The sequence below is a fragment of the Sturnira hondurensis genome, unplaced genomic scaffold (genome assembly GCF_014824575.4).
Source record: "Sturnira hondurensis isolate 20B ecotype Veracruz unplaced genomic scaffold, ASM1482457v3 Scaffold0020642, whole genome shotgun sequence".
In the NCBI taxonomy this organism is placed as follows: Eukaryota; Metazoa; Chordata; class Mammalia; order Chiroptera; family Phyllostomidae; genus Sturnira; species Sturnira hondurensis.
The window spans coordinates 5,173,424-5,185,311 of NW_028093273.1; the positions used below are offsets into that span (position 1 = coordinate 5,173,424).

The window sequence follows — 11,888 nt, forward strand, 5'->3', positions numbered from 1 at the left end:
GCTCCGTCGGACCAGTGCGTGTGCGCCAGCTCACGTTTGTGCGCAGGTTCGAATCTCCGCCGCTTAGCGGTTACTCTCCAACGTCCGGTGGCAGCCCCTCCGCGGCGAAGGCTGTGCCCGCCGGCTGTAGAGAGCCCTGTTGCCGCCCCACTGCGGGTTCCTGCCCACCTTCCTGCCTCGGCCTCGCCCCAACTAAGTCCTCTCCCACTCTCGCGCGCTCTGCCCCCGCCCTCCACAGCTATCTGCGCTCGGCCTCCTGTCCTGGGCGGCTTCCGCCCGAGCCTCCCAGGCCCATGGCCAAGCGGCGTGCAGCCGAGCCGCTAACGTTCCACGTGCCTTGGAAGCGGCCCCTGGTGTGCAACTTTCCGGAGGAGCCGCCGCCGCTCTGGATCCCACTGGCGGCGGAATCGCATCCCGGGCAGCACCTTGGCGTCCCGGAGCTGCCCCGAAAGCGCAAAATCGACGCTGGGGCTATGACTGAGCCTTCGGGTTCGCCCAGCAAGCGCCACGATTGTGGGGAGACCAACGCTCGGGACAGCGCAGAGCGTAAGGGTAGTGGCTTGGAGACCGGCGAGCCCTCGCTGCTGCAACAGCCGCCCCTGCGGCCCAACGGGCCGGGGGAGGAGCCCGGGGGCGCCCGGCCCCCGAGGGGCGGTGGCGACGACGGGGCGGGGCGCGCAGAGTCCCCGCGGGCAGACTGGGGGGCCGCATCGCGCCAGGTAGGGGGCTGGGGGCTGGCTGGGCAGCTCCGGGGGTGGGTGGGTGGCGTCACCATTTTCCCAGGTACTTCGAGCATTGGGAAAAACCTGATCGCCTCCCTCTAGACTCATATTCATCAAGACGCCCTAAAAGGCGAAAAGCTGGGGTCACTGCTTCAGGAACGGACGCTCCATGCAACACAGTGGGGGCCTCAGGGCCAACCCTTGGCAGCGTTTGGAGAGAGTCCGACCGACTGAAAGCACTTCCATATACCAGGGGATACAGGCCTCGGGTGAGGTAGACCTGGCCTTGCAGCTTCCGTGCCTATGTTAGTGAGAGGGAAGTAGGAGCACAGCACCTCAAGTCAAACTTGTAAGTTTGACTGAGCTGCTACAGGTTCAAGCCTATGACTAACGTCAGGGAAAGGTGTATTGTGCCTTCCTTGGTTTAACAATGATGTGTTTCTAGAATTTGTGGTTTCTTTCTAAAGAGGTGACCAGTGTGGTAGCCATCAACTAGATGTCCGTTATGCATGGTACATTTTTTTTTAGAGAGAGAAAGGGCTTCTACATCTTGGGAAAAGGCATTTTATCAATAACAGTGTTAAATGTGACCCTTCGAAAAAGAACTGTTGAAAATTAACCTGGGCCCTAAGGTGTGCGAGGATCTTTGGAGAGTTCCCATTACTTGGTAAATGAGCCTGTTCTATCTCTGTACATCAAATATGATTTGTCTAGATCTGTGCTGTTCGGTATGGTATAACTACTAACCACTAGCCATGAGAGACAACCGAACACTTGAAATGAGATGTGCTGAAAGTGTAAATACAACTAGATTTCAAAGATGTCAAAACTTTATATTGATTACACGTTGAAATAACTTGGAGATAATGGATCAAATACAATAGGTTAAAAATCATTTTACCTACTTTTAGATTTTGGGTTTTTTTTGAAATATGGCCACTGAGAACTTAAAGTTATGTTTGTAGCTGGCATTATATATTTATTGGTCAGCTTTGGTCTAGACTTAGGAATTCAGATTGCTTTTTGGCAGTTCTCTGTTGACATGGAGCTTTGGGGTCAAAGAACCAAATGTAGGCCCAAACTCTTCAACCATTACATCGTAGTCTCTACCACACGCCTCTCCATATCCTTGAGTATTTTATGCAGAATTTATTAAATACTTTGCTCTCCCCCCTCAAAGAATTAGGGTTCCTTTGGCATGACTTGTTCTTGGTGAAAAATCCAGTAAAATAATGAGAATTTTATAGTTAGGAAAGATCTTTTCCTGTGATTGTGAAATTACCCTTTAGACCAGGGGTGTCAAACTCATTTTCACCAGGGGCCACATGAGCCTTGGGGTTGCCTTCAAAGGGCCGAATGTAATTTCAACTCTTAACAGTGAAGGGGTAGCTAGACTTATACAGTCTTAAATTATTTCAACCCTTTGAAAGCAACTGCGAGGCTGAGACGGCCCCTGTTAAAAATGAGTTTGACACCCCTCCTTTAGACATAATCAGGATAAGTGTTTCTGAATGAAATTGTAAATATTTTTATGCCCAATTTTCTTGGAATTTAGGAAACATAGAACATACTTAGACTTTTTTCTTCATACTGCTTTCAGATTCAAAATTAGCTTGCTTAAAGCCTAGTGATAGCACTTACATTTTGAAAATAGAATAAAGATTTAGAATTTCTAATTAAATTATGCCTCTGCCAGTATGAAAAACCTAAAAACGGTAGTAACCCAGGCCTACTGGAAAACTTGCCTCTTCGGACCCCACCCATACAGAGCCTTGTCTTTCCTTCCAGATTATGCTGAGGATGGTATGCCACAGATTGATAAGGGGGAAATGTGGAAATGGCAGGTAGGCAGAGGAGAATTTTTTTAGTAAACTGGCACAGATGCCTGGTTAGAATCTCCGAGACACATCCCTGTCTTCCTCCACAGCAGGACTGCATCTGGCAGTTCTCTGCATCCTGGCTAGACTCCTGGCAGGAAATGAGAAGGGATCCTTCACCAAGACCAAGTTCCCTGTTCATCAACCCACCCCTGCACCCGCTCTCTGGCAAAAGCCCCGGAACCCTCGTGTTCCTTCCTTTTGTTCTGTTCCTTGAGATGCTTCTCTTCTGCATACTTATCAGAAGAATGTATTTGCTCTACCTTCCCTCTTTCCTGCCTCCAAAGATGCACGGTTTTTGTTTTAAGGGTTTCACAGATAATTTCCAAAGGAAACAGGAAAACAAACAAATGAAGTTAAAAAGCTTTTTCAGTTTGTGCAGTAAATGTTTGTCTCCCTCGTTCTTGTGCTTAGAATAAGGCTTAGGTCTGCCCTCACTTTTGAGATCTCATTTAGGAAAAAAATTCTCAAATATGTTCTTTTTATATTGGGGGTGCAGTCTAGGCAGAATCTCAGAATATTTTGAGTTGTTTCAGATTTTTTTTAAACTAGAGAACTAAAAACCAGGTATTCATTAAATATTAATCTTTTTTTCATGTTAGTGTCACTTTGTACAAATTTGTTGCTTTGTCAGTGCTGACCCTTACTGTTTAAAACATTTTTAATAGAAAATGAGCAAAAATGTTTCCTAGAAGTGAGTGATTAATGATTCAAAGGCTTCTTGGGAGGTAATGACCTAGGAATATTGAGCAATTACAGTGCCAAACCTTAATTCTTAAGAGAGTCATATGTTTTACTGATTAGGAAGCACTTAGGTCAAGATCAGAGTTAGTGGGTAGTACAAATCCTGGTTTGTCTGGTGGCCAGTTTGTGCTCTTAGCTACTAGGTTACAGTGACGTCATTAAAGGATCCTTTTTTTGACCATGTTTATAAGGAGGGAATACCGACAATAGACTTTATGCAATAGGTGAAGAACTAGATCCTTGCTTTTAACCCTATTTGCTTAAAATGAACATTTTTCTTGGTATCCATTAAATTACTACATTTTCATCCCAGTGTTAAGAAATTTCAGAGAGACTCTTAATTCTCTAAGACCCAGGGGTGTCCAATCTTTTGGTGTCTCTGGGCCACACATTAAATAAACAAACAAAAACTGATGAAGTAAAGAGAAGCTTTTAAGTACCATAAATTTATGATTTTGTGTTGGGCCACATTCATAGCCATCCTGGCCTGCATGCCACCTGTGGGCCACAGGTTGGACACCCCTGCAAGCCGTAGTGTCTAAGGCACTGAAGGACCTTCTTAATGAGATTTTCCTGTAGACCTGTGCTTTCACGAAAGTAGCCAGCCACAATCAGCTGTTCATTGGAAGGTGGCTAGTATAAGTAGTACTAGAAGTGTAAAGTACTTGCCAAATTTTGAAAACTTAGAATGACAAAAAGAGTGTAAACTATCTCATTAATTTAAAAAACTATCTCATTTAATTTAATTCAACTTGACTGCATGTTGAAATTATAATCGTTTGGATATATTAGATCAAATAAAATATTAATTCACCTGACCTCTGGTCAGCCTGGGTCTCCCTGCCAGGGACTCAGGGCACCTTTTGTGCTGAAGAGGCTGAAGATGAGCTCACACCTCAGGAGTCCACACCTGGTGTCACCTGGCTGATTCCCAGGTGGTCCCAGCAGTCTAGTCTCATGTATACCTTCCATCCCTACTTCCCAGGACTCCAAACACCATGAACAATTTATGACAGAATCTTATTGGCATCCTGTCCTTAGAAACTCATTCTGTTCTTAAAGCCTGGTCTGCTGGCTGCATGGGCAGAGGTGCCACCAGGTCAATTTAGCCACCCTCATAGTTTTGCCAGTCACCTTGGCACTAGTTGAACTGTCTTAACTGTAACACTGCCTCCATTCCACTTATTTTCCCAAACTTGTCCTTTATACTAGATACGTGCGAATACATGTTAAGACACACGAAAATGGGACATGTCCAGTGAGTGCCTTTCAGAGGCTAAAGAGGAGGAGGAGGAGAATTTTGAGTCTTCCAACTTTTGGACTTGCCTATGGGCCCCTGGCCCATAGCTGGGGCCTCCACTGGCTGTCACAAGCACTTTTCCATGATGTCCCGAGAGAAGTCAATGTAGCAACTGAAGGAGGATGAGGAATTTAGGGCAAGACCACAGTAATGCTCCCAGGGTACCAAGGGGAAAGCAGAGCAGTGATGGTATGCAGTGAAGCGTTCCTCTTGATTAAATTAGATGCAGTGTATGGTTTGGTGCTTATGTGCCTATTTTTTCACTAAATTACTTCTAAAGCATAATTTGATTTTTCAAGAGCAATAAAGCGCTAAGTCTTATTTTTTACAAAGGTTACCATAATTAATATGAGAAATTACATATGTGGCTTCCATTATCTTTGTTGGGTAATGTTGCCTTAGCAAGTATGAACCTAACCGAATATGCCGTAGTAGAACAGATACAGGTATATGGATACCCAGCTGGGATGGGTCATGGTCACCCTGGGGGCCTGTACGTAATTCCAGTGCTGCTTCCTTTGCACCAAGTATTTTTAATGCTTTGAACTTCTGTGCCAATTTTATACTTTATTGGAACATCAGCGTCATTTCATAGTTACTTAAAACGATTTATAGCCATTCAGAGTAAGCTATTAAATTTTTAAAGGGCCAGTGCTCACTTGAATTTTATCAATTTTGCTATATTGATTTAAAAGTCATGCCTTGTACCAAATGGTATCTTCATAAAAAAAGATAAGTTTGTTTTGTTGTTTATCATGTTTATATCCTAATACTTTTTAGAAAGTTATCAAAGTATTTTAACCTATTTAAATCAATCCCTTAAAATACCAAACCTCAGAAAAAAGACAAAAAATGTTTTAAAGTTTGTATGTATTTTTTCAATAAAAATGTTATCCTCACTGAAAGACAAACATTTCAAGATTCTTTGGTTAAAAATGGAAAATTATCAGAAGTAATATTGTTGAAAGAAATTCTTTTGCCCTGGCTGGATGGTACAGTGGTTGGAACATCATCCCATACACCAACAGGTTGTGGGTTCAGTTCTCAGTCAGGCACATACCTAGGTTGTGGGTTCGATCCCTGTTCGGGAAATGTAGGGGAGGCAACTAATCTATGTTTCTCTCTCATATCAATGTTTTTTTCTCCTTTTCTCCTTCAAATCAATAAACATATCCTAGGGTGAGGATTTTAAAAGAATTTCTTTTAAGAATTAAAAAAAGTATTGATTTTTAGAGAGAGAAATATCAATTTATTTTTCCACTTACTTATGTTTTTATTGGTTGATTCTTGTATGTGCCCTGACTGGGGGTCAAACCTGCAACTTTGGCTTATCAGGATGATGCTACCTGGCCAAGGCCTTGAAAGAAAAGCTTTTAAATTTAAACTACTAACAAGAAATACTTTCACAAATCTGTGAATATGAAAATGCACAGATTTCACTGAGCCCACGAACTACTTTGATTAGACAGAATTAAAAATGTATATTTGTTGAAGATAAAAGTAAAAAGATGTGAGTTTTCTTTTAAAACAAGCAAACTTTACTGGGAAAGAAAAAAACCTACTTTCTGAGCATTGATGTCCTTCTATTTCTCTTTAAAAGCTCAATGAGGAATTTTGGCAGTATAACACCTTCCAGTACTGGAGGAATCCTCTACCACCTATTGATCTGGCAGACATTGAAGATGTAAGTGCAGATAACCTCACAGAAGCAAGGCTGCGGGACAAGGATGAAGTGGCCGAAATTGACATGGAGTCCTGACGGAGGAGCTGAAGAAATAGGCTTTTGTGAATTGGAGAAGACATCTCTAAATTAATTTATGTATTCCCAAGGAAAAAATATTCCATACTTTGTGTGATTTCTTCCCAAACCTGAAAAATGAGGAAAGATTTTTTTAAAGATAAATGCCTGCAGTCACTATGGAAACTCCCAGTAGGATTTGTCAATGGTATAGTGCATTTACAGGAAAAGTGTTTTATGTATGTGTTCTTAAAGAAAAATTTGTGCTTAAATTCTAAATTTGAAGATACCAGCCTTATAAAAAGGAGTTCTAACAGTTTTAGAAATAGGTAAGAAACACTCAAATAGTCCTCTCTGCGACAAATTAACTTGTGGTACATGAAATGAATGTTTTACAATAACAGTAAAATGATATTTAATATACTTTATTGACTCTTCTGAGTTGAACAAATAGCTGACAAACATCTATGCAAACTTAAACTGTGGGGAATTCTTTCTGAAAGCTGGTATTAAAGAGCTTTCTAAATGTAAAGTAGTGAGAATTTTAACGTGGGTACAATGTTAAACTCTATTTTGAGCTATCACAAGTGGATAAACAATGAGAAATGAGTAGGTGCTTTCCCTCTTTTCTAAGATGAGAGGAAAGAAGTTTATTGTATTTCTTTTTTAAAAACATTTTAGTTCTGAATTGCCTTGAGGATGTGGTTTTTATTGCTTATTATGGTAGACTGGTAGTTCTCAACGCTGGCAACACTTCACAAATCCTTGTCTGGACCCCTTCTCATTTAATTGTTCTGATGTGGGCCTTGGAGCTGTTTCTGTGAGCACCAACCACCCTCCCCGCCCGCCCCCTTCCCATTTCCCTAATGTGCAGACAGGTTGGGGACCACTAGGCTAGGGGTAGTTTTTCCTATTTAAAGGAGATAACTAATTTGGACTGAAGCAATGCCTATTAGTTAGCTTTGTTTTTATTTTACCCTGTTGATGGCTTTGTTACACCTAAATTATTGCATAGTTACTATTTCATTGTTAAATAAAGTAAGCAGTTTGTGTTGAGTTATATGAGTATCAATGATTAAGTTAATTGTATTCTAGAATGTTGGCTTTGTAATTGATTAACTTGTGTATTTTTTGTTGTTAATGATATTAGATTCAAAATTCAGGAAGGACGATAAATGCCAATGAGGGGAAAAGAATGCTTTGTGTGTACTGTAGGATTTAAACATGAGTTGACAATAAGAGTATTATAGAACAGAAGGCAAACCGTATAGTGTTGTGGTTAAGAGTTAAGGCTTTGGAGTCCGATGTGGTTCAAAGTCTTGTACTGCCACTTTCTACCTGTGTGACATTATCTCCAAGTCCCAGATTCCTCTGTTGTAAAATAAGAAACAATAAATAGTATCTACCTCAGAGAGTCTTTGTTTATTGTCAAATAATATACTAAGTGCTTTACCAGCATCATCTTGTTTGTCTCATAACACGCTTATTGTAGGTACAAAAAATGATTAGAATGCATGTATTTCCTATAGGTGCTCTTTATTCTACTTTAAATTACTACTAGATATTTCAGGATAAAGATTGGAGTTGAATAGATAGTGAGGGTAGCAAACAAATAGTGGAAGTTATTAAAGTACTGTGGAAAAAAATAAAATGGTAAACTTTCCCCCTCCCACCCCGCACTGTTCTGTTTGACCTGAGGGTAGAAAAGTGTCCATTTTTGCTCACTGCTGTTCGTGGTTCCCACAACAGTGCCTGTCACAGCATAGACAGTCAGTAAATATTAACGAATGAATGGGCAATCTTATCTAGGCCATTTTTTCAAAGATGAGTATACCAAAGTTCTGTTGCAGAGTTCAGATAGGAAAAAAAGGAAATTTATAAAAAGATTGCTAAATTTATAAAGACAAGTCAACCAAATGAACAATAGGAGGTGGTTATTTACATACTCTCACAGGAAGTCTCATAGGACATTGCAGAGTCTGAATGGGAGATTGAAAGAGTAGCTCAAATTTTTCAAGCATTGTATGTCAACATTAAACCAAAAGGTAAATTCAGGGCAAAATACTTGCTGTTAACATGTTAGAGGTTTTATATTTTTAAGTACATATATTTTACAAGAATGGTGTATTTGTACCTACACGTGTGTGCGTGCGTGTGTGTGTGTGTATGTGTGGAGAGAGTAAGATTCAAAATAATTACATTCTTTAAATAAGTAGCCCTGGCTGGTGTAGCTCAGTGGATTGAGCATGGGCCTGCAAACCAAGGGATCATGCTTCGATTCCCAGTCAGGGCACATGCCTGGGTTACAGGCCAGTTCCTAGCGGGGGACCCACGAGAGGCAACCGTGCATTGATATTTCTCTCCATCTCTCCTTCCCTTCCCCTCTTTAAAAAAATTTAAATAAGTAAATCTCAGGTAATTTGGAAAAATTGTATTGTGGTTCATTGAAATGGAAATTTAAAAGTAGAGTTTTTCTTTGTTAGAAGTTGTATACTCTACCCAAAGTCCTTAATAACATCTTACCACAATATGATTATAAAAGTGAAATTAACAGTAATACAATGCTATCATGTTGACATAGAAAGAATGATTTCAGACAACTAAAGGGTTTATGTCAAAAACTTCCAAAATTGATAAACTACATTCAGACTTCACCATTGTCTTACTAACTTCCTTTTTCTGGCCCAGGATTCAATCCATAGTCACCTGTTATATTTAGTTTTAGTGTCCCCTTAGTCTCCTTTAATCAAGCAATTCTTTGGAATTTCTTTGCCTTTCATGACCTTGATATTTTTTGAGAAGTTATTTCATAGGATGGCCCTCAATTTCTATTTGCTTGATGTTTCTCATAATTAGGCATTTTTTGTAAGAACTCCATAGAAGTGATGTAGCCTCAGTGTACGATACCAAAAGGCGGAGGCACTGATGTCAACTTGTCTCACTATTGAGGATTGTAACACTATTTGGTTAGGTGTCTGCCAAGTTTTCTATTGTATAGTTACTGTTTTCTCCCTTGTACATAATTTTCTTCTGGAAAGATACTTTGAAACTACATAAATACTACATCATATTCTGCCCACAAATTTTAGGATCTTCTGATGATTCTTGCCTGAAATATTTATTATTCTGGCATATGTTAAACAGTAATTTTCTATTTCCAGCATCCTTTTTACATTTATTAGTTGGACTTCTGAAAGCTTTCTTTCCATGTCCCCCATCTCTTTATTCAATTATGTATGCCTGTATAGATGAATGTATATATATTCTAAGAGTTATAATCCATTATTATTATTTGGTTGCAGAAATTATCCCATATTTAGCCATTGGCAGGTCCTTCATGTTGCCTCTTGTGCTCTCCCCTTTTTTAAATATTTTATAACTTATTGTGTGCATACTGGTTAACAATGGCAGTGCACTCCTGTGTTTACTAGATTCATTGATGGAAATCAGTAGTAGCTGTGCAACACTGTTATTTACTAAACAATTTGAACCTTGGTATCCTCTTTAGAAAATGGGGACATTAATACCCACCTGAGAGGAACAGAGTAAGATAAAATAACATGAAGGCTGTGGGGAACCCATAGTGAGCACTAAATAGCTTTCCCTCTCCCATTACACTACTTGATATGCATGTTTTCACTATTTTTCTGGTAGCTGATACATACGTACCTAAACTATTCATGATCTCTGAAAATACCTGAGGTTGATTGAGAAGATTACTTTGAAAGAATTTTAACTCTTAAATTATTTGGAGTCCACAGACCTAAATAATATTCTAGCAATTTATATGTATTAATTGCTGTATCTTGCATCCTTTTTTTTATTTTTTATTTTATTTTATTTTATTTTTTTAAAATATAGTTTATTGATTATACCATTACAGTTGTTCTATTCCCCCCTTCATTCCCCTCCACCCACACACTCCCTCCCCCACCATTCTCCCCCCCACCGTTGTTTATAACCACGTGTCTCAAGTTCTTTAGATTCTATATTTCCCCCGCTATTCTCGCCCTCCCCCCTATCTATTTTCTACCTACCATCTATGCTATTTTCTGTGCCTTCTCCCCCCTTCTCCTCCTCCCACCCCCCTGTTTCTAACCCTCCATGTGTTCTTCATTTCTATGGTTCCACTCCTGATCTAGCTGTCCTCGGTTTGCTTTTGTTTTAGGTGTGGTTGTTAATAACTGTGTGTTTGCTGTCCTTTCACTGTTCATATTTTTCATCATCTCTTTCTTATGTAAGTCCCTTTAGCATTTCATATAATAAGGGCTTGGTGATGATGAACTCCTTGAACTTGACCTTATCTGAGAAGCACTTTATCTGTCCTTCCATTCTAAATGAAAGTTTTGCTGGATAAAGCAATCTTGGCTGTAGGTCTTTGGATTTCATGACTTGGAATACTTCTTTCCAGCCCCTTCTTGCCTGTAAGGTCTCTTTTGAGAAATCCGCTGACAGTCTGATGGGTACTCCTTTGTAGGTGACTGTCCCCTTATCTCTTGCTGCTTCTAGGATTCTCTCCTTCATTTTAGTCTTGGCTAATGTAATTATGATGTGCCTTGGTGTGTTCCTTCTTGGGTCCAACTTCTTTGGGACTCTCTGAGCTTCCTGGATTTCCTGGAAGTCTATTTCCTTTGCCAGACTGGGGAAGTTCTCCTTTATTATTTGTTCAAATAAGTTTTCCACTCGTGGCTGTTTCTTTCCCCCTTCTGGTACCCCTATAATTTGGATGTTGGAACATTTAAAGATGTCCTGGAGGTTCCTAAGCCTCTCCTCATTTTTTTGAATTCTTGTTTCTTTACTATTTTCTGGTTGGATGTTTCGTTCTTCCTTCTGGTCCACTCCATTGATTTGAGTCCCATTTTCCTTTCCATTGCTATTGGTTTCCTGGACCTCTCCCTTCATTTCAATTAGTTTAGCCTTCATATGTTCCTCTAATTTGTGACTAAGTTCCTCTAATTTGTGACTGTACTCTACCAATTCTGTGAGCATCCTGATAAATAGTGTTTTAAATTGGGCTTCTGAGAGGCTGGCAATCTGTTGGTAGCTTAGAGTTATTGGCTCTGGGACTTTGAGTTCTTCTTGTGCCATCTTTTGGGCTGTTCATGCCTGTTAAGTAGCAGGATCGGAGCCCTAGGTTTTCACCAGAGCAGGGCAACTCAGTCGCTGGGTTGTGACGTTGTATGTGGGGGTGGGGTCAAAGAGGGACAATGGTTTCCCTCCGGCGCCCGCCTCAGTGACCCCCACCAGCACCGCAGCCACCACCGTCACCAGGGCCACGTGCCCCGCTCCACTGCACGTGAGTGTGCCACCGCTGTCAGCCCTCCACCGCTGGGTTCGCCCCCTGGGGCCTGCATGGTCCATCTCACTGCGCGCGAATGTGTGACCTTGGTCAGTCTGCCCCACACCCCGACTAGGTCTGGACTGCCTGCTCTCCTAGGTCTGTCCTTCCCGACCCTGCTCCGCTGCTGGCTCTGCCTCTCTTACCGTCCCTGTTGAATGGTTCGTAG

At 40.9% G+C, this 11,888-nt stretch overlaps 1 protein-coding gene across 1 annotated transcript; it reads left to right on the forward strand.

Moving 5' to 3' along the window:
* On the forward strand, positions 1–7,791 carry CUNH9orf40 (chromosome unknown C9orf40 homolog). The gene is made up of 2 exons (XM_037030339.1): positions 1–719; positions 6,244–7,791. The coding sequence occupies exons 1-2, from the start codon at positions 294–296 to the stop codon at positions 6,400–6,402; spliced, it is 585 nt and encodes a 194-aa protein (XP_036886234.1). The 5' UTR covers positions 1–293; the 3' UTR covers positions 6,403–7,791.
* The last annotated feature ends 4,097 nt before the right edge of the window (positions 7,792–11,888 follow it).

Bases quoted from the DNA above. Each gene is read 5' to 3' on its own strand.
- CUNH9orf40 (XM_037030339.1), top strand. From the start codon at position 294: ATGGCCAAGCGGCGTGCAGCCGAGCCGCTAACGTTCCACGTGCCTTGG. The intron at 720-6,243 runs GTAGGGGGCTGG...TCTCTTTAAAAG, and splicing joins GGGGGGCCGCATCGCGCCAG to CTCAATGAGGAATTTTGGCA.